A 26,892-nucleotide genomic window follows, 5' to 3' on the forward strand; every position below is an offset into this window, starting at 1 on the left:
TCTGGAACTGTATCCTGGCTTCCTGATTCCAGAGGGCATGGTTGACATGTGGATTAACCAATCAGAGAAATGCATGGTCTGTTTGTGTCAAAATGAACATGGCTGGGCTGGACCATGACCAAACTAAGATGATAACTGACTAACGGAACTAAACCAGGTAAACCAGGTAGGGGGGAAAAAATCAACTGATTTAATTGTTTCTGTTGAACAAATTCAGCACAAATCTTTATCAAAATCACTACATTTGAAGCCTTATAATACCTCAAAATCTGCACAAACTTTAACATTTATAAAGGGGTGCATTAACACCTTTACTTACGTAGATGTGATACTTTTACTTAAGTGTTTTTTTGTTGTTTTTTTTTTTGTTTTTTTGTTGTTGTTTTTTGCTCTGGTACTTTTACTTAAGTAACAACATTGAGTAGTTCTAAAACCAGGAAGTCATTTCTTTTGCATGTTTTGCTCGTACAAAGGCAGTCTGCATGCAGTGGAAACATCAGAAGCCTCTCATGTTCAGGAAGTGGGTGCAGTATCACTGCAGATAATCTTTCTGTTTTTATTGGAAATTGCTTATTTGATGTAATTATTATTATATTATATATTATATAAAGTTTTATGGTGTTAAATTAAGAGATGAGATGGGATAAATGTATGTAGCTTACATGAAGGAATAATTAATATTAATATTTTAATTCAGCCATTTCCAGAGTCTGTCCTCTAATAATATTTGTATACTACATGTAAAATAATATGTAATGTTTTCTCCTTCTCCTAATGTTAAAACAATACAAAACAAATATCTTAAAACTCCATTTTCTTTCTTGCTTGTTGTGTGGACAACCTTTGGGTGCTCCCTCCTGCAATGCTACTGTTTTAATTGATCTGTAGAGAAAGTTTTCAAGGACAAACTAGAAAGAAAGGACAAAGCGGTGCTATAAACAGTTGACACAAATTAACCTGAAATTATTTACAGGAAGTCATGACTCACATTGCCATGACAACAGGATGTAAACATCAGGGAAAGTCCTTTGCTGTGATCTAACCCGGGACAAGCATAAGATGCAGATGCAATGTGTACAGTTTGTCTAAACATGCACAGATCTGCCCTTAACATGCAGAGCTAAATCCACTACAGATTTCCTACTTTGCTAATCTTTATCTAAGGAGCCATGTGGAACATTTCTGGTCGACTTGTCTCCATAGAGATGTTATTGCTTTGTTTTTTAACACTTTACACAGTTGATAAAAATAGATTGTGACATGACATCGCAAAGCCTTATGGGATACCCCGTTAGACAAACAGTAAAGAAAAGCTGGTCCTCCCCCATCAACCTACAAATTTCCAGTTCTAACATTCTGTAACATTAACTTGCTTTTCAGTGTGTTTAAATGTAGAATGCATGCCAAGTGTCTAAGGCTGTGACATCATCTGTAAAATGTCCTGAATGTCAGATGACATCATAACATTCAATTCAAGTTTATTTATATAGAAACAACTTCAGCTGACCAAAGTGCTTCACATAAAACAAACAAAAATAAACAAACAAACTTGTCCAGTTTAAATACAGAATCCACAATCACTGCAGGGTGACACTGTAGGACCGAGGACCAATCACACTGCCGTGCCCAAGCACTTAGTTTGGCCAAGCACCATAATCTCAATTTTACTTAGATTTATGTTCAGAAAGTTTGTTCTCAACCAAATCTGCACAACCCTTGGACAGTCCTGCAGAGTTTTGACTGTGGAGCTAATGTAGAACCCTGGGCACACAGAAGGGGAGTGCTGTCCTTGGTTTACAGAAAAAAAACTTCTGACTGACAGACAGGATTGAAACCAATGGAATGTGGTGCCCTTAATGCCCACATTTGTCTCCAGGCGGGACAGATGGATGCTGTGAGCCACCATGTCAAAGGCAGGCAGGATCAACACTTAAAAGCAGGTCATTATAAACTTTAAAAAGGCTGTTTCAATACTGTACTGGGATTTAAAAATTTTGTTCAGATTAAGGTAAAACTGCACTTGGTCATACTGCCTCTAAAATCTCTAAAAAATAGAAAGAATATTTAGATCAAGATTAGGTTTTTTGATGAGTGGCTGGATTACAGCATGTTTCAGGGCAGCAGGAAAACAATCAGACCTTGAACAGACAACTTGGAATACTATCTAGTGGACACAAGGAAGGCATTAGCTAACAATTTAAAGTCCAAGAGAGACTTAAAAACTCAAAGACTGAATTACAGACTGTTGGAGCTACAAGGTCTACAACAGAGGACAGTGGGAAGAGCAGAGTGGTCAAGAGCAGAGATTTTATCATTAAAGAACAAGATAAGAAGTTTTCACAGAGTGTAGATGAGGGCACCACAATGTTTGCGTTACATGGATTTACAGGGACTTCAAAGTACTAAAAAGCATTTGAGGTTCCAATAAGCCTCTATGACTGGAGTAAAAGTAAAATCCCCTTTGTTAATATTCAAATCATTTTTATTGTACAAAGCCCATAGCTCTAGTGACTGTAATATATTATACAGTTCAACATTTGTAGATTTTCCATTGTAATGTTTCACATGAAAATACCTTGTATCTGAAACTCAGAAAACAAAAAAAGTGAAAACAACACTTACAACTACTCTGAGCAGGCTTGCATTTCCACAAACCTGACTCTTACTTGGTGTCCTCCAGCTTGTTTCTATGGAAATGTTGTTCCTTTGGCTATATATATTACACAGTATGGCATAAAACATATCTATATCCATGGAGAATGTTCAGAAGTATGGTTTTAACTTTCTGGTCCAATGGAATCACGCAGTTGACCCCATCCCCAGAAAGTTACATGCTGTCACTTTAATTGGATGAAAAATGTGACCCCCTCAGTAGCTTCTGTATTAGCTGTTGCCCAAGAAAATGTAAACTCAATAGATGATAATTTACAGGTTGGATCTTCCAGTTTACCCATTTGCAGTTTACCCAGCCTGAACCTGGATTAGGCATCAGGGAGGAAAGGCATCTGGCACAATTGAAATTGTTTGGTGGGAGAATGACTGCTGAGACAATGGGTGCGAGGCCGTATTTTTGCACTTGTTTCCACAGGGAGGAGGCCTTATCACTCTCCCCACTTCCCTTTAAATGTCACAGGCTGATTTATGGAAAAAAGTCAGACACTCAAGTAAACACTGGCAGCCTTTTTCAATAGTACTGCATTTTATTATTCTCTTTGGAGCTTGACAAGTATTTTATTTTGCAGGACAACAATGCTTTGAGGTGATTTGGCATATAGGGCTTTGGTTCCAGTTTTATGTGGAAAACAACATCAAGCTTTGGTCTTTGGTTATAGTATACATTATAATCATAATAATAATGTTATTATTATTATTATTATTATTATTATTATTATTATTATTATACATTCTATCATTACTATATGTATATATATTTTTTAATCATTTTTATCATTGTACATTCAGGGGAAAACAGATGGAGGTTTGGGATTTAAAAAGGGGGGGGGGAAATGTAATCAAACTGTAACTTGTATAAGTGCAGATGATAGCAACACTTGATTCTAAATATCTAAATATATATATATATATATATATATATATATATATATATATACATATGTATATATATATATGTGTATATGTATGTATATGTGTAAAAAAATTTGATCTAAAATTATATATATATATATATATATATATATATATATATATATATATATATATATATATATATATATATATATATATATCTGACACCCACCTAAACATTATGAAAACAATGAATAGATCCACACACTTTTTTTTATATTTTGTAAATATAGACATGGATCAAGACAAGCTCACAAATAGTCTAGTAACCAGTGTTAGTTAGTTAGATAATTTGATAAACTTGATAATCTATCCCAATATAGAATAAATACAAATTCTAGTTTGATTCATTCTCCTTTTAACTTCCTCTTCGATCTCCTGCAGCACAGTAATCTACAACAAAACATGGAAAACCAAACAAGGGCAACTAAGATCACTAACAAAAACGCTGCTACATCTAAACAGAAGTATGAATACCATGGCAAGCTGTAGCCCACTGCTCGGAGATGGGGTGCACCTTTATTTCTAATCACATACTCAATCCAAAACAATGCCGTGTCCATTGGCGACATCGGAGTGTCACGGTGCAATCTTGAAAGACGCTGTACATTTTCACGGTACGATGGATTCTCAACAACATCCTTAACTGCCTCCAAGAAGGACTCTTTAGTGATGGATTTTGCTTCAACTATCCTGGCTGCTCCACGCTCTTTCAGCCGAACCACGTTATCAAATTGGTCGAAAAGTAATGGCAAGCCCACAACGGGAACGCCATGATAGATGGCTTCATACATACCATTGGTGCCTCCATGGGCTACGAACGCGCGGGTTTTGGGGTGTCCGAGGAGATCTTTTTGAGGCAACCATTTCACCAGCAAAGTGTTGTTGCCCAAAGTGGTTGGCTGTTGCCCGATGTACTTCCATATAACTTTTTGTGGGAGTTCTGCAAATGCTGCAGCTATTGCCTCAGTCGCTTTCCGAGGTAAGGCGGACACAAATGTTCCCAAGGACATTATGATGACCCCGTGATCGCCGGAACTTTCGACAAAGGTTTGCAAGTCATTTGGGAGGGGGGAAGGTTCTTGGCATTGGAACCCACCGATATAGACCACATTGGGCATAGTTGGACGCGGGAACTCAAAGACAAAATCCGCTCTTACCAACCAGATGTCAGCAGATAGTTCCAAAGACAATAAATCAGTTCCAGGAGGAAAGTGTCGCTCCATGAGATTGGAATACGCCGGGTATATGAGAAACTGTAGCTCTGTTTGGCTATAAATATAGAATAAGACATTTTTTACTCTGTCCACAAAGTCCATCTTGTCAGTAAGTTCTGTTCCCGATATTGGAATGTAAGAAGCAGGTGAAGGTGCCATTGCAAAATGGCTCTCTCCATTGTTTATCCAACGAACATTGAAAACTGTCGGCAACTTGAGGTAGCTACCAAGAATCACACCAATGGGCATACCCGGGTCTGTCAACATCAGGTTGAATTGAGCATCATGCATCTTCTTCATAAAGACAGGATCATCTAGAAGAAGTGCAGCGGAATTGGCAAGAATCTCGTGGCCTTTACCCAGCAGTTTGGTGATCTCGTACTGTTGGCAGAAGGAGCGGATGAAACGTGACTTCTTGCGGCATTCGATGACATCTAGAAGCATTCTGTTGTAGACCTCTAGGTCCTCCTCGTCCTCCAGCATGCGTATGTTGATGGAGGTGTAGACAGTGGAGTTTTCAGGGATGTACCAGCTCTTTGCAGACCGGAGTACTGTGATTTCATGGCCTCTGGAATGTAGTTTTCTCAGGATGTGCTCCATATTGAGCCAGTGGCTGCCATCCACCGGGACCACCAGAATCCTGCTGCTGTCACTACTGGGGCAGCTGAGCAGCACAAGGGAGAGTACAGTCAAGGTGAAGGAGAGGGTGGTCCACATTCTAGGAAGGAATAAAGTTGTATTATTAGATGCCTCCACTGTGAAAGATGCAAGGCTACATTTATACCATACTCTAGGGTCGTCAAAAGTACTTTTTGTTCAGAATCATATAAAGGGTGTGTATACCAAATTTCAATAACCTAAAACTTTGCAGGGACACTGGAAAGACGCTTTTAAAGAGCTTAATACACATAACATTATGTCCAAATCATGAAAATACACAAATGCTGCATTGAGTTAATCTAGATCCGACGATTTTTTGTAAAAGTTACATCAATTTTTATACTTTCAAAATGGTCACTTTGTTAAGAACTCGTCATGATCACAGACTTATGTAAATTATTTTAAAAACCTTTGATCTTAGATATGTCTTGATGATGCTGCCTCAGTTTGGAGTCTGTCAGATCAAAACCCTCGGACAAGTTTGTTAAAGTATGAGGTCTAGATTTTGGACGTCTCAGGTTTGATCCAATATGGCCAACATCCTGTGTGTTTTAGGGCGGGGCCATAATATACTTTTTTGTTTATCTCGAGATGCTCTATGTACTGCCACATTTTATGTGCCTACAATGTGCCTCCCTCCTATCTCATAATGTATCTTCATTTTCTAGAGCAATGATTCTCCGTGACGTTATATAAATCTAATTTGAGTCAATAGAAATTGGTATTGAGTTTTGAGACTATTCCTTAGTATCGAAATCGAGTTTGAAATTTTAGCATCATGACAACACTACCTTATTTTATAAAGCTGTACAACAACTCACCCTTATGTGATAACATGTCTCTTAACACCAATAAATTCCTTTGCTGGCTTGATTAGGGTGCTGTTATTGGCAGTTAACAGTTAGATAAGGCTGAGTACTATGTAACTAGGCCTTGACCTCTATCCATGGATGAGTTCGTTCAGGGTATATGGAGCTTGGGGTCAAACAAGTTCTACTACTCCACCAATGACGTATTATCAGCAGTTCCTCAGTTACTTTAACCCTGGTTACACAAAGACGACACAGACTCTTACACAATCAGCTGAATAATTATGCTGATGAATGCAATTAATGTTTTATCTGGTAATCAATTATGGGATATAGTTTTCACTTTTTAACCAAAAAATCGACAAAAATAAAAGCATGATATTTTTTTTTTTTTTTCCATTTTGGTTGTGTTTACTGAATTTAAAATATATAAAAAACATGCATCCTTACTCTGAGCTGGCTTGTATCACCTCAAACCTGACTTGAGTTGGAGAAGGAAGTGAATGTTCCAAAGTATGGTTTTACATTTCTATTTCCATGCAATTATAAATGTGATGTGCCACCTCCAGAAAGGAGGCTGTACCTCATTTCTTACCACCTCTGAAAATCCCAACGTATTGTCTTGTTAGTTTGACACACCATAGACTGGACTGACACATGACTGACAATAACATTTTACTTTCTTACCTGGTGTAGTTTTGCACAAGTCCAGAGATGTAGCCTCCACCTCCCAAGCTGACGTTTGTGAATGAAGCTGTTACAAATGCAAACAAGGTTTATAATCCCTGAGCAAAGTCCACTCTGGCAACACTCGGGCTAAGTTCACAATGAAGCAAAGAATCGTTACATTTGCAACTTAAATTATGTCTAATTTTAACAACAAAATCGATATTCATCCTCAAATGACCCTGAACTGAAAGGCTCATTTTTACTATTAGGGCCCGGGCAGGAAAGTGCCAGGAGGGCGAGTCAGCAACTCGTCCACCTTGCTCTCATGCAAAAGTCCTAATGTATTTGTACAATTTTGGGGAAAATCTCAAAAGTAAAGCAGTAAACAATAATGTATATGTGGTAAGACAGCTGTTGAGGTCTGTGCGGAAGGTGTGCTTACCTGGTTTCCCGCGGTGTGGTCTGGTGGACTATATAAGTGCTCCCTTTCTCATTGCTCCTCCTTTGCCCACAGGCATTTCCGGGTCCCTGTGTAGGCAGCTGTCCTCCATGCCCAGGTTAGTGATGGTAAAACCGAAACCTCATGAAACATTGAACCACTTTGAGACAACTGCACTGAAAATGACACACTGCTTCGAATCATTTGACACAGTCAGAAGAGCGACATCTGCTGGATTTGTCTGTAATGCATTTGTGTGGATGTGACGTAAAGCTTTTGTGAACCTCGCTTACCCCCTTCCTCTAATCCCCACTCCCCTTTTCTGTGACTTTTATCTGAATGAATTTTATCACTTCCATTTGATTTTCATTCTCTTATAACTTATTCTCCTGTTTATTGTGATATTGTTTTACATTATTTTGTGTCAACTTGTGTTTAAATTAAGTTTCTTTTCCCTCTTTGGCGCAGCTCACGTTTTTTAAATATGCTGTACAAATAAAATGGCTACTTTCTCATTAAAAAAAATGTACTTTTCAAACTGGTGTCTTTGTGTCCTGTACTTATATGTTTGCATTAGTTTTACTCTGACTTGGCCAACTAAAGAGTTTGCAGCTACGGAGGCATTTTAAACTGGAAAAATTGGAGAATAAAATGATGTGATTAAGCAACTGGGATAGTGATTGTGCAACTGTAGTTTTTCTGAAATCCGCTTCATAGGGTCGGTACAGTGTCGAGCTGAGAGGCTCGATCGTAACATCTTTAGCCCAGGTAAAGTCCTAATCTGTTACTTTTCATTCATGAAAATATCCAAATTCCTAAATCATCACTTCTTTTAGTGCCGCCATCTGACTGCAGCTCGGCACCGCTTCACTTTCACCTCACCCTGAACTTCGTAGCGCGTTCACGTGCGCCCTTGGCTGAACTTTATAGCGCGTTCACGTGCGCCCTCGTCTTTGGCGACAGGTTATTAATGTCCACTACTCCTGTCCATTCACAAAATTGTTCAAACTAAAGCCCATATTTCATGTAGTTCCTCTGCTTGGCTGTAACATTGCACCTTGGGCCAAGTGCGCATCGTTGTGTGCCCTCATCTGCAGTGACAGGTAATGTCCCGTGGGACCTCTTCATTCATAAAATCCCCAAATTCTTACGCATCTGTCCCTTGTAGTCCCGCTGCTTGGCTGTACTCGTTGTACCAGGTCCATTACGCACAGTAGTGCGTTTTTATCAATAAAGAAAAAGGTAAACGCATCCCAAATGTAATTTAAACTCCAAGCATGCATCCTCTGACTATTAGTTTGTGTAGCTGGCATTGTGCCAAGGACGGCACGAGACATCTTGCGTCTCATTGCAAACTCCAGAAAGTGAGCTGCGTAAAGCGGCTCCCAGCCATCAACCCTGGGATTGTGTGCTCACCCTACTCAACCAGCAGAATGTGTTCCTCCTTAGCTGGGTTCAGTTACATTGAGCTGTAGGACTAATACTAATTCCCCATTCATTTTAGGTGTCATCAGTGGTCAGCAGCGGCACAGGGCACGTCGCCTCTGCTGTTTTGCCTTGTCCACCTTTGTTTTGCTCTGCTTTGCTTTGCCTCTTTTTGTTTTGTCTTTCTGCTTTTTGCCTTTTTGTTTTCTTGCTTTGCTTTCGTCTTGTCTGTTTTTCGCTTTGCTTTGCCTTTTGTTTTGTCTTGCTCAACTTAATTTAAGTTGGCCCGCTGTGAGATCGTCTTTAGTGGTTCTGTTCTGAGCAGAGCTCGGACTGGTCACACCTGAGCTCTGTGCATTGAGCGGTATTTCGCCCTGTACATGGTCTGGCAGGCGGTGGGTTTGGGCTCCGTAAACTTTTAATGAATAGAATGAGTGTACGGTGAAACCGGATTTTATATATATTGTAGTCATTAATGAAATTAAAACACTGTTTCCTTTTAATATGTAAAATAAACATGATGTAAATGAAATGGAACCTGGCTCTTTCATCTTGATATGGATACCTGTGTGCCTTTATATCTAGGGTTTAGTCCCCAAACTAGATTTGGGGTGGCGTTGTTGCAACACACACACACCCCCGCACACCCCCACACACACACCCCCACACACCCACACACACACCCCCACCCACCCCCACACACACACACACACACACACACACACACACACACACACACACACACACACACACATATATATATATATATATATATATATATATATATATATATATATATATATATATATATATATATATATATATATATATATATATATATATATATATATATATATATATATATATATATATATATATATATATATATATATATATATATTAGTATTATCTCAAATTATTAACCCCTTGATTGCCACATATAGACAAGTGGTATCAACAGTTATGGTGTGTTGACACCGGGGTGTCAAGAGTGTCAAGTTTACATGCAACGTCTATGGTGGAAGCGCGCCTTGGCCGCCCTGCATTTTCAAGTGTCAAGGTGGCGCAAATCTTGAGCATTTAGGCGTTGGACGCTCTGTTCGCGCATCCAAAGCGCCAAATGCCAGAGTTGAAAAAGCTGAACTTTTGGCTTTGATGCACAGTGTCGACCAATCAGACTATGCTGCAGTGATTTAGTGACATCATTATCTGGAAAAAGTAGACATCAGCTACAAACTAACGACAACTTAATTAAGCATAAAGGCTAGTCACAGACCCAGAATTGGCACTGCAGAGCTGATTGCCTCCATTGATGGGTTTTATGTAATAAATGGACTAAAGCCGCTCTCTCAACCTGGTCTGCCATTGTTCACACAGACACTCGCAAACCACAACAAATGCCCTGGATGCCTCCATGGTGTCCATGACATACATACATCCTCAAATGCCAATATGTCCATCTACAGGTGTTCAATGCGTTTTAGAGTTCAGTGAGCTCTAAGTTTGAGTAAAGATCCAGAGGAAAAACATTGAAAGACAGCTCAGTAGTGCCACCTCAAAAATCAATTTACATTGCACCAATGAGAGCCCAGCCCAGAAAAATGTCATTGTAGATAAATGAAATCCTACAGAAAGTCTGCCATATTGGATTAAACCCTAGAATAAAAAAATCGCTGATCGTAAGTTTTCTCTAACAGTTTTCATAAAAAAACACTTCAAACTTGGCCCGAAGACACAAAACTCATGCGCAATAAAAAGTGATTTTTCAATAAAATGTCAATTTTTGAAAAAAATAAAATCTATCCTTCACAAACATCATCGGATTTGAATGGACCCAATGAAGCAAGCATGCACATTTGTGACCTGGATGTAATGACCTGTAAAAAGCCAATCTGTTTGTCTTGGACTTGAATTTACAGAGAGACTCTTCATAATGGAGAACAACGTGACAAAGGCCCATCATTCTAACTTTTATCGTTTTAAGTGTAAAAAATGGAAGAACATTTTTTTAAGATTATTATATAATTATTCCTTTCTACCAACTAAATCGCTCCTGGGAGAAAGAAAAAATGCTCAAAAACTATTGAAAATCAGCACAAAAGTTAAGTTATATAACGTTGCCAATAATCTACATTGCAGGATGGTTCAGTGGTGCCCTCTGAAAAATTTAAATTCATTGCGAAATAGGAGGGGGTGAAGCCTATTTTTTCGTTGTGGGCACATAAAACTTGGCAGCTACATAAAGCATCTTGACATAGACAAAAAAGTATATTATGAAACCCGTTTCTAAACCATACAGGATATTGGTCATCTTGGGTCAAATTTAAGATGTCAAAAATGCAGACCTCATACTTTAACAAACTTGTCCAAGGGTTTTGATCTGACAGACTCCAAACTGAGGCAGCATCATCAGGGCATATCTGGGATCAAAAGTTGTTAAAATTTAGTCTCAGGGTGTGGTCATGATGAGCTCTTAACGAAGCGGCCATTTTCAAAACATAAATATCCCTGTAACTCTTGCAAATATTGTCAGGCCTGGACAAACCCAAAGTAGATTTGTTTATTTTGATGAGCTGGACATAATAATGTGTGAATTAAATTTGTATCTTTAAAAATGTCTCTCCAGCACCCTCTATAATGTGAAAATGGAGCCCAAAAATGTATATCAAGAAGAAAAATGAAATGGCATTTTGTACAGACAGCCTTTATGAGATTCTGAACAAAAAAGCCAAAGAAGACCATGCCCTATCTACATCAACATTTGCATGGCCATGCCTCAAAAAAGTCAATGAGAAGTAAAAAAAAAAAAAAGAAAAAAAAAGTTTATCATAATCAAATGAAATGTGATACAGTCGTTCTTTATGTGACCCTGAGCAAAAACTTCTATGGGGAACCACACCTTATAACCAGTGTAAAGGCGGCCATTTTGAATCAAAATATGTAGATGGCTGTGATCTAGACCTCATACTTTATCAAACTCGTCCTAGGGTTTTTATCCAACGGATGGCAAACTGAGGCAGTAACATCAGGACATATCTGGGATCAAAAGTTGTAAAAAGAATTTCTACAAGTTTCAGGGTGTGGTCATGATGAGCTCTTAACAAAGTGGTCATTTTAAAAGTAAAAAAAATACATTGAAACTCTTTCAAATTCAAACTTCCCAATGTGGTGTTTGTGTCTTTTAATGACCTGAACATAATGATATACAATTTAAACTTCTGTCTTTAAAAATAGCTCTCCAGTGCCCTCTGCACTGTTTGTTGTAGACTAATGAAATTTGGTACACACACCCTTTATGTAACCCTGAGCAACAAAGTTTATAGGCACCACACTGATGTGAAGGCAGCCATTTTGAATCTGATTATCCAGATGTCCAAAATCTACCACTCAAACTTTAACAAACTTGTCCCACATTTTTTATCTGATGGACTCCAAACTGAGGCAGCAGCATCAAGACATATCAAAAGTAAAGCATAAAAATTCCTATAACATCTGCAAACATCATCAAATTCAGACAAAACCAATGTAGCGTTTATGTATTTTGATGAAATATTTTGATGAGCAAAATGATGTGTGGATTAAAATTCTATCTTTAAAAATGGCTTGTGGCCAAGGTTACACTGGGCCACACTGGGCCATAAACATTTATCTCCAACATGACACTCGATGTCAAGCTAAGGTTGATATCCAGCTCTCCCACTGTGGTGTGCCATTCCACAGTTGCAAGGGTTGCGAGGACCCTTTTTTACTGCTTGCAGTTTTAATTATTTTTAAAGTTATTTAAGACCCTGAATGAAATAAACTGGGACCAGAATTAGAAGGGAAGAAGGAAATATGTAAAAGGTGTTGTAGATGTGTGCTTCAGCATGTGGATTTAATATTCAGACATCACAGTTTAAACTTCTCATGTTTGAAATTTTTACTGAAATTTCAGCAGCTGCAAATGTCACCTTCGTAATTACAAAGTCTTGAATTGCCTTGAATTGTCTATGAAGATGACTCATGTTATTGCCTTTGCTCTGTGGCACTATCCCTATTTTTTTCATCAAAACAGAACGTACTCTTCTCACCACAACTCTAAAACAATGTCAATAATCAATACAATACAATAATAGGTACAATAATCTCAGCCACCACGCCATATGTCACCAATCCTCTATCACCGATTATTTGACATATTGCTTAAATTAGAGCTAAATGGTTTTAACTGCAATGTCTGTGTGAAAATCGCTGATAAGAAAGGCCTCTTGTGACGTATCCATTTAATCACTAGGAACCACATTGCTTGAGTGAAACAGCATCCTGCAGGGCCTATGATGGCTTAAAATTTTGAAACTAGTGGTCAGTGTAATTAGCAAACGATATTTTTTTTGTTTTTTTTTTCAAAGTGGACCAACTGCTTTTCCCGCACTGCAGGGAGGGATGGGAACTTCCACTGAAGGACAGTGAGAAGATTGCACAGCTATTTCAGTTTTTCCAGATGTTATATTGAACCGATTTGTATTTTGTGGTAAAACTGCGCATGTACTGGGAAAACAAGGCAGTGACATACTCAACATAAAACAATAAAACTACCATGAAAACTCTAAACAACAGATAACACATTCTACAAAATCTATAAGATTTTGACCAGCAATTGGTATAAACTAGGGTTAACCCAGATTTTGAATAAGACTACAACAATATCATAGTAGTTCAAACTAAGAAATTTCCCAATGGAGCACAAGAATGTGGACAAAAGACTTTCTTGCTACATATGAAACACAATGACAGCCTTCAAACTGCAATGTGCTGTAGTTTTTATTGAATGCCAATAAATCAAGAGGAATGTGTGTAAGGAGTCTCTATCTATAGAGAGAATTGTTTTTTTTTTTTTTTTTAGAAGTTGTAACCCCCCTTACAGTTACTCAGTTTATACTTCACTGTACAGTGGGACAAAAAAGTATGTAGTCAGCCATCAATTGCGCAAGTTCTCCTGCTTAAAAAGATGAGAGAGGCCTGTAATTTTCATCATAGGTACACTTCAACTATGAGAGACAAAATGAGAAAAAATAATTTATTAGCAAATTATGGTGGAAAATAACTATTTGGTCAATAAAAAAGGTAATCTCAATACTTTGTTATATACCCTTTGTTGGCAATGACAGAGGTCAAATGTTTTTTTTTAAGTCTCCACAAGTTTTTCACGCACTGTTCGTGGTAGTTTGGCCCATTTCTCCTTGCAGATCTCCTCTAGAGTAATGGTGTTTTGGGGCTGTCACTGGGCAACACGGACTTTCAATTCCCTCCAAAGATTTTCTGTTGGTTGAGATCTGGAGAGTGGCTCGGCCACTCCAGAACCTTGAAATGCTTCTTACAAAGCCACTCCTTCATTGCACGGGCAGTGTGTGCCAGTCCTCCTCTGGATCATCCAAATGCTCTCTAGCAAACTTCAGACGGGCCTGGACATGTACTGGCTTAAGCAGGGGGATATGTCTGGCACTGCAGGATTTGAGTCCCTGGCGGCGTAGTGTTACTGATGGGAGCGTTTGTTACTTTGGTCCTAGCTCTCTGCAGGTCATTCACTAGATCCCCATGGTGACCAAATACTTATTTTATCAAGGAATTTATAATTTATTTCATACAAAATTGTGAATTTGTGGATTCTTGAAGTATACCTATGATAAAAATTACAGGCCTCTCTCATCTTTATAAGTGGGTGAACTTGCACAATCGGTGGCTGACTAAATACTTTTATGCCCCACTTTATATTTACATTATAGAGGGCTCTTGCACTTTTTGTAAATTGTTAAACATTGCTTATTTCAGATTATCCAGTTCTAATTTTTAGTTTCTTGTATCGAGTTATAACTTGAGAGTTGAGCCATGGGGTTAGATGCTTGCCAGTGAAGAGCTAGCAGGTTTTTTTGGGTTTTTTTTTTTTTTTTTTTGCTGCCAGTAGTATCTTTTTGTGAGTAAAGGACCAATTTAGAAAATTTCAAAAAATCATTAATTGTCATGATGCACGCATTATCTGCCTCCTGTGTTGTTTCCCTGTGTGCTTTCCCCTCCCCCACCTATCTGAGCCTGGAGCTGGGCGGAGACCTTGGCTCCTCCCGTGCGCACCTGCAGCCCATCAGCGCAATTACCTCCACCTGCTGCTGGGTATAAGATGGACCATCTCAAGACATTCGGGGAGATCGTCTGTTTCTCTTCCCCCTGTTCCCAGGACCGTCTAGGATCAGACACTCGGGACCAGCAGCAGAGATTAAATCCTGTGGTTCCCAAACCAGACCCCCTCCGGCCCCTGGCTGCGCCTAGAAATTCTGTCCATAAATATAATGAACAGAACAGAAAGGTGACAAAGGGCAGCCCTGGCGGAGTCAAGCATGCACCGGGAACAGGTCTGACTTACTGCTGGCAATGCGAACACAGCTCCTGCTCCGGTCATACAGGGACCGGACAGCCCTTAGCAAAGAGCCCCGGAGCCGGACTGGTTGGGCAAACTCCCATGAACCCTCGAGGACCCGATGGAGAGTATAGAGCTGGTCCAGTGTTCCGCGACCAGGGCGAAAACCACACTGCTCCTCTTGAATCCGAGGTTCGACTATCGGTCGGATTCTCCTCTCCAGTACCCTGGAATAGACCTTACCGGGAAGGCTGAGGAGTGTGATTCCCCTGTAATTGGAACACACCCTCCGGTCCCCCTTCTTATACAGAGGGACCACCACCCCGGTCTGCCATTCCACAGGTACTGTCCCCGACCGCCACGCGATGTTGCAGAGACGTGTCAGCCAAGACAGTCCCACAACATCCAGAGACTTGAGGTACCCCCGGAGCCTTGCCACCGAGAAGCTTGCCAACCACCTCAGTGACTTCAGCCAGGGTGATGGACGAGTCTGCCTCCGGGTCCCCAGTTTCTGCTTCCTCCTCGGAAAACGTGACAGTGCGATTGAGGAGATCCTCAAAGTATTCCTTCCACCGCCCAACAACATCCCCAGTCGAGGTCAGCAGCTCTCCACCCGCACTGTAAACAGTGTTGGTGAAGCACTGCTTCCCCCCTCCTGAGGCGTCGGATGGTTTGCCAGAATCTCTTTGAGGCCGTCCGATAGTCCTCCTCCATGGCCTCCCCGAACTCCTCCCAACCCCGAGTTTTTGCCTCTGTGACTGCCTGAGCCGCGGCACGCCTCAGGAGTCCCACGAGCCAACAAGGCCCGATGGCACATGGGCATTGAAGTCCCCCAGGAGAACAACGGAGCCCCCGGTTGGTGCACTGTCTAGTACCCCTCCCAGGGACTCCAAGAAGGCTGGGTACTCTGCACTGCTGTTTGGCCCGTAGGCCGACACAACAGTGAGAGACCTGTCCCCGACCCGAAGGCGCAGGGACACGACCCTCTCATTCACCGGGGTGAACTCCAACATGTGGCGGCTGAGCTGTGGGGCAATGAGCAAGCCCACACCAGCTCGCTGCCTCTCCCCGCGGGCAACGCCAGAGAAATGGAGAGTCCAACCCCTCTCAAGGAGTTGGGTTCCAGAGCCCAAACTATTCGTGGAGGTGAGGCCGACTATATCCAGCCGGTAACGCTCAACCTCCCGCACAAGCTCAGGCTCCTTCCCCCCCAGCGAGGTGACATTCCATGTCCCCAGAGCTAGTCTCCATGTCTGGAGACCCGGTCGTCAAGGTCCCCGTGGGGAAAGGCCCGGCCACCAGGCGTTCGCTGCCGAGCACCCACCCCAGGCCTGGCTCCAGGGCGGGGCCCCGGTAATGCCAGTCTGGGCGACGTAACTGGCCTTGCTGTCTCTCTCCTCATGTAGGGCTTCTGAACCGCTCTTAGTCAGACCCGTCTCCCAGGACCTGTTTGCCATGGGTGACCCTACCAGGGGCATGAAGCCCCCAACAACATAGCTCCCAGCATCATTCGGGTGCTCATACCCCTCCACCACGTTAAGGTGGCGGTTTGGGGAGGGGAGATCTTAGCCAAAGAAATTAAAAGGTTTGAGAGAGGAGTTAAAGAAGCAATTTTTGACAATCCTTCCTAGAACGGGAATAGGGGCCTTAGACATCATCTATCTTCTATTAATAACTCTGTCCTCAGACTCATATCAAAACAAAGAAAACAATAGGGTTAGCCAGTATGCTGTTAGATGTGAGGGCACTCATTAGGGGCCTGAATGATATGTTAAGTATGACTCAGGCACAGTTCACACTTAGTGTAGCTCACAGCAGTTTCCACCAGTAATATGACCAGAACTGAAGAAGCAGCTTGAATGAGCACTCAAACATCTTCACTCTAACAACTGTTTGTCCAGTTGATAAATTTTAATTTTTGGATGACTGAGGGATTATACAGACTTCTATGAAGAAAGTTAAAGTGCAAGATCTGATTATTTGGATTTTTTGATGAATAGGCAATTGTGATCCATATTCCTTTCCAGTTGTCATTCTCCAATACTCCATTCAAATCCTTACTTCATGCTTTTTCAGTTTTAATGATTTAAAATTTGCAATCAATCAATTTGCTACCAATCGTTTGTAATTTACCTTCTAATGTTTATATACATTAATTTAATGATTTCTGTTGAGTTATATTCAGGACCTTGATGGTATAAAGAAGTGGACTAAGGGAGTGTTACGTCACCCATAGGATTCAACTCCAGTCAAATGCAGCTCATCGAGGCTAGCAGTTATAGAGGTGATTTTACAGCCAAGTTGCATCTTAGTAATTCCAACCGTGAGTATCATAGCAACCAAAGAGCCAGTCTGGATCGAGGCTGTTTAAGGTAACACCCCAATGCTGTCAATCAAACCTGCAGCAGGAGTGACCTCAGGGAAAGAATGCGCCTGATTTATCTGTTATTAATCTTCATATCTTGAGTTACAGTACACAATAGTGAAATACCATGCCAGGATCATGTAGAAAAGGTTAATATGAACATTTTAAGACCAAAATGACCAAAGGCTGAAAGCAGCAGTTAAGAGGGGAAACTGTTTTCCATTGTAAAGTGAATTGGATCCAGAACTGATGGAGCCAGTACAGCACCCATTGGTTAGCTATGTCCATTTATATGTACAGTTTATGATTCAGGCCTTGACTTTTAACTCTATTTCAAGTGTTGTTGTTTTTTTGTAGTTGTCAATGGCCTTTAAACATATTCTTGAGTACTTTAGGCATGTTATGTTTCTGCTCTGGTGCAGCTTGTCATCGATTGGCAACAGTGGGAATTATCATGTGGAAAACAATTAAACTAGGTAATGAGGAACATTTTCAGACATGGAAATGTAACCACACAGCAGTAATGAATGTGGTATGACAGCAGAAATGCTTCAAACGAGAACGCCCTGCTATGATTTATAGACTTAAAAACTGCGCAGAGTCTCTCTATCTGTGGCGTCACAATCTCATTACAGAGGATTATTGAAACCATGTGAATGAAGCACAACATTGTTATAACATTGTTATAAGAGCTCAAAAAAGTCAATTTATTATATGTTCTTTAACACTGTATCATCAAGTCACAAAATTGATGCCCAAATACTAATAAATATTAAAATCATACATGTAAACTAAACAGGCAAGAGAGATGAAGTGTCTCACCCAAGGACTCAAATTTGAACTGGGACTAAACCTGAAACTAAGACCTGCGCTACATTGGGACTAGAAGATAAGCAAAATTGTTCTACAATGCATCACAATTAAACTGGGGCCAAACCATAACCAATATAATACTGGCACAAGTGTGATAGCAGCCTTAAAGTGGCTGTGTATTTGAGCAAACGTTTTCTTTCTGCAGTACAGATATATTATAAAAGCAGCTCTTGGGGTCAAAATGAGACAGATGTGTCCTGTCTACAACCAGTTAGTTAAGTGTTTTACCCCAAGAATCAGCAAGTGCGCTGTTAGCGTGCTAGTTGTTATCAGCTTTATGTCAAAATTCCTTTCTGGTCTCTAAGGATTGTGAAAAGTGCTTATGAAGTCATTGCACTGAATAATTAGGATGCTCGGAATGCATCAGGTAAGTCAATAAAAGCTTTGGACCACTGCAAACCATTTCAAACAGGATGTCCAAACTATGGCCTGGGGGAATGCCACCCTCAGTTCATGTTTTTGTTGGCTCTCAGGCTTCCTGAATTAGCCCAAATGACCAAAAGTAATGCTTTTTTACAGTAAATTCTAAAACAACAAACATTTAGATGTTAAATAAATGTTTCAGGCAAGACTCCGGGGGTGGACGAGATCCGTCCTGAGTACTTCAAGTCTCTGGATGTTGTGGGGGTGTCTTGGCTGACATGTCTCTGCAACATTGCGTGGCAATGTTGCAGAGACGTGGCAGTCGGGGACAATGCCAGTGGTAGTCGGGGACAATGCCACTGGACTGGCAGACTGGCAGGTTGGTGGTCCCTCTGTATAAGAAGGGGGACCGGAGGGTGTGTTCCAATTACAGGGGAATCACACTCCTTCCCGGTAAGCTCTATTCCAGGGTACTGGAGAGGAGAATCCGACCGATAGTCGAACCTCAGATTCAGGAGGAGTAGTGTGGTTTTCGTCCTGGTTGCGGAACACTGGACCAGCTCTATACTCTCCATCGGGTCCTTGAGGGTTCATGGGAGTTTGCCCAACCAGTCCACATGTGTTTTGTGGATCTGGAGAAGGTATTTGACCATGTCCCTCGTGGTGTCCTTTGGGATGGGCTCCGGGGGTTTTTGCTAAGGGCTGTCTGGTCCCTGTATGACCGAAGCAGGAGCTGTGTTCGCATTGCTGGCAGTAAGTCAGACCTGTTCCCAGTGCATGTTGGACTCTGCCAGGACTGCCCCCCCGGTTCACCGGTATATTTATGGACAGAATTTCTAGGTGCAGCCAGGGGCCGGAGGGTGTCTGGTTTGGGAACCACAGGATCTCATCACTGCTGTTTGTAGATGATGTTGTCCTGATGGCTACATCAAGCCAGGACCTGCAGCAGGCACTGGGGCAGTTTGCAGCCAAGTGTGAAGCGGCTGGGATATTAGAATCAGCTCCTCCAAATCTGAGGCCATGGTTCTCAACTGGAAAAAGGTCTTGCCCTCTCCGGGTGAGTGGTGGTATCTTGGGGTCTTGTTCATGAGTGAGGGAGCGTGAGATTGACAGGTGGATCAGTGCAGCATCTGCAGTGATGCGGTCGCTGTATCAGTCCGTGGTAAAGAAGGAGCTGAGCCACAAGGCAAAGCTCTCGATTTACTGGTCAATCTACATTCCTACCCTCACCTATGGTCATGAGCTCTGGGTAATGACCGAAAGGACAAGATTGCGGATACAATGAGTATGAGTATGAGAAATGGGTTTCCTCTGTAGGGTGGCCGGGCGCACCCTTTGGGATAGGGTGAGGAGCTGGAGTACGTGTGGGTGGGTACGTGGGTGAGGGAAGTCTGGGAGTCCCTGCTTAGACTGCTGCCTCAGCGAAGCGGAAGAAAATGAATGGATTGTTTCAGGCCTTATTAAGATGTGGCTCAAATGCATTGAATGATTCACTTCATAGACCTACCGTCTATGGTCTTTCACTTCATACTGATAATTTGTAGCTTATGTCATATCATCAATATTCCCTAGGGGTGTGATGCTAACTGTAGGCTTTGCTCTGTCAGGAGCTCTATTATACTTTAATCTATACTTTTTGATCTTTATTTTAACACAATCTGACCAGTAAAAGCTGACATACCTGGAAGTACGACAGGTGACATAATTTATGATTTTAAACAAGTCTCTTTCACGTAAAATTACAGTCACAAGCTAGCTAGCATCAGCCAACAGTTTTTCAGTTAGCCACTCTCAGCATTTTTAATGAAAATCAAAGACCATGAGCACTCATATTGAACATAGGCTCCTGAAAATGTGTTTAAATCTATAGTTTTCCATGTGTGCATTGTGTAACCATGGTAACTGCTGAACATTCCAACATAAATATACATGCAGAACATCCTCAGCGTGATATCATGGCAAAGTACCAATAAGTTTCAGAAAATGGAACTTGTTCTGTGGTGTTTTTTTCATATTTTGTAGGAAGTGAAAATCAGGTACAGAGTCTTTAAAATCAATATCATCTATACATTTATACATTTATACAAGTGTGCATGTTCTAATGTGTTTGTGGTGCCTGAAGTTAGCTGTTTTGAGAGCAGCAGACGGGTGTGGCAGGAGAGAGAGAGGGAAGGAGGAAACGCCAAGGTCAGTGAGAGAAGGAGGGAGCAGAGCCAGTGCTGTGAGTACAATGGAGCAGGGCTGTATCAGAGCTCTGCAGCCTTCCCTCCTCTGTCAGCATTATGCCCGCTCACACACATGAACAGTGGTATAATAATATGGATCCTGGTAGGGTTGTCAGAAGTATCAAAAATCAGGTACTAATCGATACTAAAACTAGCATCGACAGTAGATACTCATTTGAGCAGGTATTGATACTAAAAAAGTCACATTCACAGCACAGAAATGAACCTTTTTGAAATTTCCAGAACAAGTATAAGACTACATAGACTTGTATACGCCCATGGACCACTATGGGACCTACCTGGATGACTGAGGGATTACACAGATATAACACCAGATGGTAATACAAAAGAAAGTACTATGATTTAATGTTGAAAATGTCATTCTATTGTCTAAAGAAATAATGTTTTTAATTATCATGGTGCTATCAGAATGAATATTGACCATAGAGTTTATTCCTAAGTATCGAGTTTGAAATTTCAGTATTGTAACAACACTAGATGCTGCTATGGGACCTACTGTGAAATAGTTAAACCTGTTTGTATCCGAGGAGTGGATGGATTATTGCCTTGCCTCAAATGTTCTTAAGTACTGCATTAATCTAATCTATCTTGCTTTTATTTTACATTGCTTAAAAAATATCTTGAAACTGTATCTACTTTGAGCGGGGTTAGTCTCCACAAATCTGACCTGTAATGTGGCCTAGTGGCATCCCCTGCTTGTCTCCATAGAGATGTTACTGGATGGAGATGCCATTAAACCATTAAACGTCCATATTGTGGAGCATTCCAACTATATATTTAGGCCTCTTCATTCCATAACATGAATGAAGAGGCCTAAATTAAACGTTACCATGACTAAATAAATGAACACTGAACATTTCACTGGTATCTTATGGTGTGAGATAAGTTAAATGCTGTACTGTGGAACATTTCAGGTATTAATGTCTCCATGGAGATGAGCGGGTGAAAGACTGAAAAGTAGCATACTGCACTTTTAAGATCAGCAGTTCTACCACTAACTGATACCTACATTTGGCTATTCATGGCTTTGAGAAACAATTCCATCCTGATTTGAAAGACTTTGTGAGGACCTGGTTAGGACCTTTCCCCATTCAAAAGATAAAATATTCTCATTTGAACTACTTAATTACTATGATCATGGAAAATGGTTGCCATAACTTGAAACCCATGAATAGTAGTTTTGCACTCTCGACATAAGACTGTATCTCAGTACCCATTGATGAGATGAGTGACAGTTTATGGAAAATGTGAAGAAAAGTACAAAATTACAGGAAGTTCTAAAACAGAATACCTGTACCTATGTCATCAACACGGAAAAATACATCCAAAATGTAGAGATTTGTGCACAAGTTTTGACAATGGTTTACATTATAGTTGTTAGGTAACAGTTCTGGAATGACCTCTAAGTTTTTAGATGGTCTGAAAACTCAAAAAAAAAAAAAAATTTAACAATTAATTCTCAGGAGCAATATAGGCATTCATGGTCCTGTTTAGGTGTTTGATTTTCAACAAAAATGGGGAGAGATTAACAGTAGAAAATCAGCTCACCTGTTGTAGTTCTGTCTAAGTCAGTTCTTTATGGTCAGTTTGTGTTCAAATAAAACTCATATTAGAGTCTAACTTGAGTAACAGAGCTTCAAACACATTAGGGCCCCCAATGAGCTTCACACCCTGAGACGTCATTAGATCCTTTTTACTGGTGCATGTACTCGAGTATAAGACCCCACTGGGTCTTTCCATGCTGGGCACTTGTACAGGAAGCAATGCCAAGATTATAGGTTACCATTCTGCGATGTGCGTTGCTTAATCAGCAGGTGGGCCTGATAGTGTGTGCACTGATTCAGTGATCAGAGTGTGTTGGAGAGCAGGGGCGGAGCACAGGGAGGCAGCACAGGGCTGGATATTCACTACAGTTCACTATACACACTGGAACATTTGGAACAGGAGTTGGATACAAATGATAAGCAACTTGTGGAAAACATATGTTAAGTTTAATAAGAGTATACCATACTTGTACTAATAATAACAATAATAGATAAAAGCCTCTTGGGACATAATTCTCAGTTAGACAGCTACATGCATTTATTCATCTAAAATCCACCAAATTACATGAAGTTACATCTGTTTTGTGCAGAGTTTCCTAATCAGGCACCACAGACTCCCCTGTGTGAAAGACTTGAATGTAGGTACAAATGAAAGGGCTGGTGCATCAGTATAGCTGCAGGTCTAGTGACGTCCCTGTTCACGCCCCTGGAGAATGTTCATGACATCAACTGCAAAGTATCAACTGATGATCTAAGCATGAATACAGGTCTGGTGGCTCAGACATGTCCATGTTTTTCAGTAAAATTTTAAGTACATATGACAGGTTAGACTTGACCTGTGTCATGCCAGATTGATATGTGAGTCACTCTGAGTCCTACACATCAGTCTAGGATGGATCTGGCTGAAAGTGAACAGAAAATGCAGAATACTAAGTTGAAATATCACCAAAAAATAAAGTTTGTTAAATTCACTTGAGAGAAAAACATACACATCTTCCCCGTTCACAAATACACAAAGCAGCTGCCTTCTGCACATTTTTCTGCAAAAACCTCAATGCTGCTCTGATTCTTCTGAGTTTGTGAACTCAGGAAGTGAAATATCGCGAGAATACATCTCGCCGTGCAAGGTTAGGTTAGACTACTCATTCCACTATAACATAGGTAACATAATTATATTTAAGATTAAATTATGTGTTTTTTGTTATTATTATTATTATTATTATTATTATTATTAATAATAATAATAATAATAATAATAATAATAATAATAATAATAATAATAATAATAATAATAATAATAATAATTATTATTATTATTATTATTATTATTATTATTATTATTATTTTATTTTGGTGAAGTTTAAAATTTTACTTCCCCCTTTGTTTTTACCTTAAAAAAATGCAAATATCAGTATATAACAGTAATTAGCAAAACAGAACATGGACATTTTACATCACATAAAGTAAATACAACTTATTTCTCATACAATTAAATACATCTTATCATATCATAACTTTATGGTTCATGTAATATCTGTGTACAGTTGTATTTTCTGGTTGACAACTCAAGTAATTCCGTAACTGTTACCTAGTCAGGGGGTCAAGTGGGTCAAGGGTTGTTTAAATTACACAATAAATATGATTTGACTAATACAAATAAATGACAATACCTTTATGTTGTTAAATGAAGGTTTAAACAATGCTTGTTGCTTGACCTCATTTGCTCCTTCTTGGTTACTAGGGAGTTTACATCCAAAACAACTATTATTACCATTGCTCCCATAGCACAGTTTCTCCATCCACTGCAGCTTGTTTCATGAGCTTGTACCTGACGAGAGCCCCCGGTAACACAGACCTTCCTTCCTGCTATTGTCTGGGTCGTGATACAGAGCCTTTAAGTCCCCCCTGACAGCATTTAGAAGGATTAGTCAGCTTCTTGGCATGTTGGATGTTTACCATTAATCAATGCGTTTGCTAGTTCACACGGAGCTGAAGCTAATAACATGCATAGGAGCAACTAGGGTGCTTCCTGGCACATGTTGTGTCATATAAGTGTTCCTCCTCGGGCTGCTGTTCATGTAGGGCAGACATGGCCAACGTCAACTTTATAGAGCGTTGTGTAAACAAAGAAGAGTTGGGAAATATGGAGGACCAAAAATGACAAAATATAAGAATAAATGCTGGAATGTATTAAATTAAATGGTGAATAAATGCATAAATGCATTTAATAATGAATGCATACATTCTGCAGATTAAAAAGCTAAAACATGCTTGTTTTTACATCTTTTATGAATTTCTTCATATATTTATTTGTACATGTATTGATCTGATTATATATATATATATATATATATATATATATATATATATATATATATATATATATATATATATATATATATATATATATATATATATATATATATATATATATATATATATATATCTTGTAAACAAGAAAAAACAAGAAAACTAAAAACTATCAATGCATAATTGTAAACTATGAATAGATTTAAAAACAAATATATCCCTAGGATGTGTACATTATAAATGTATAAATGTAAACTTTTTTTTTCCCTCAGTATGAACCAATTTGTAAAGGAGTTTGTTTTAATTTTGTTTGTGTTGCATCCTTGCTCTGAGCGGGCTTGTATCTCCACAAACCTGACTCTTATTTGGCTTGGAGGAGGGTCTCCTACTTGTTTCCATGTTGTTGCAGCTCTTCTGGTACATAAAGTGAGCGCACCCTCTCCAAGACGCACTCCTCCTAGGTGACACTTGCCAATGAGCTGATTTGGGTGGAGTCCCAGCTTCTTTTAAAAAGTTAATTCATAAAATGTTGTGTGTGAGTACTGTGTAATAAAAAAAAAAGACTAAAACGACACTGATTGTTTGACTTTATGGTCAGTCTTACAAAACATGGAAAAGGTTGTTCCTTTGACTATAATATTCCACAATGGAATAGAATGAGGATCTATCTCCATGAAAAAAAAAAAAAACATTATGGTTTTAACAGGCACCACCCGAAAGTGACACACTGTACCCTTAATAATGGTTATAATGCATAACACTTAAATATCGCTAAATGTCTCAAAATAATGTCTGTAGTGTCTTACTCAGTTTGTTTTATTGCAAAAAGATATTATATGTATGCTGATGAATATAAAGTTGTGAAAATATATTAAATAAGTTTTAACATTAAAGGCACTATATCTGATAGTTATACCTGCTAGCTGTTGTTAGCTTTACCGTGACGCTAAAACTCCACTCCAGTCTTTGAAAGTTGTACAAAGCACTTATAAACTCATCACGGCAAATAATTAGACTGTTCAGAATGCATGGTAAATGAGGACTAACGATGGACCTCTGCAAAATCTTTAAAATGAACTAGTTCTGTTTTTCACATTTAAAGACAGTAAAAATCAGGTACAGTGCCTTTAACCAGACTGTATTGTATTCAGCTGGATCTCAGATTTACTAATAGATGATTAGATTTTTTTCAGATCCATGGTGACCCTAATGCTGTGGTCATGGGTAGCATAATCCCAAAGGCGACCAACAGGGGGAGACATGCCCATGTATTTACTTTAACTGTCTGCTCAGGAAAATGAAACATCATTTTATTCAAAAAAGAGAACATTTTGTGATTTACAGTGTGTGTAAGCATGCTTATGTGATTGGGTTGAAGTGGACTTTGCTATAGCTTATTGTGTTACTTATACCACTTTAAAGCCACAGTAAAGACAAAAATATAAGCCAATATAAGCTAATATTTTTTGTTTTTGTTTTTCATTTTGGTTGTTTTATTGCCTCCTTTTGCTTGTTTCCATGGAAATACTTTTTCTTTGGCTATAATGTTCCACTGTTTAGCATAACACTTATCTATCTCTGGTGCACGGTTATAACTTTCAATTTCCATAGAATCATGCCGGTAATGTGCAAACAAACCTATTCCTTACCCTTAGCTGATTTTTTTTCATTTGTTCCAAAAAGACTATGCGATGCTGCCAAATCTTAAGTGTATCACCGAATGAAAAAAATTTGAGAACAAAGTAAGTACAGAGCTTAGCATGTACTGGTGGCAGTGATTGATTGGCAATATGGTGTGTTGAAAGTGATTAAAGATTGTTTAAACATGCACAAATCACTCCAAATACAACTTTCGAGTGAGTAAATGGAGAGGAAAATTCATCTTCCCCCAGTACAGCTATTTTGTATAAGCTGCTCTTAAGGTCAAAATAAGTCAGCTGTGTACTGTCTGCATCTAATTATAAAGAACTGCTCAGAATGCATAAGGTAAGTGAAGAAT

At 39.6% G+C, this 26,892-nt stretch overlaps 1 protein-coding gene across 1 annotated transcript; it reads right to left on the reverse strand.

Annotated features, from left to right (window-relative positions):
- Nucleotides 1-3,929: 3,929 nt before the first annotated feature.
- Nucleotides 3,930-7,022, reverse strand: ugt5g1 (UDP glucuronosyltransferase 5 family, polypeptide G1). The gene is made up of 2 exons (XM_033983920.2): nt 6,959-7,022; nt 3,930-5,520 (listed from the first exon to the last, which is right to left on the reverse strand). Exon 2 carries the CDS (start codon nt 5,517-5,519, stop codon nt 3,933-3,935), a length of 1,587 nt encoding a protein of 528 aa, XP_033839811.1. The 5' UTR covers nt 5,520; nt 6,959-7,022; the 3' UTR covers nt 3,930-3,932.
- Between the last annotated feature and the right edge of the window lie 19,870 nt (nt 7,023-26,892).

Source organism: Periophthalmus magnuspinnatus, chromosome 18 (genome assembly GCF_009829125.3).
Source record: "Periophthalmus magnuspinnatus isolate fPerMag1 chromosome 18, fPerMag1.2.pri, whole genome shotgun sequence".
Taxonomy (NCBI): domain Eukaryota; kingdom Metazoa; phylum Chordata; class Actinopteri; order Gobiiformes; family Gobiidae; genus Periophthalmus; species Periophthalmus magnuspinnatus.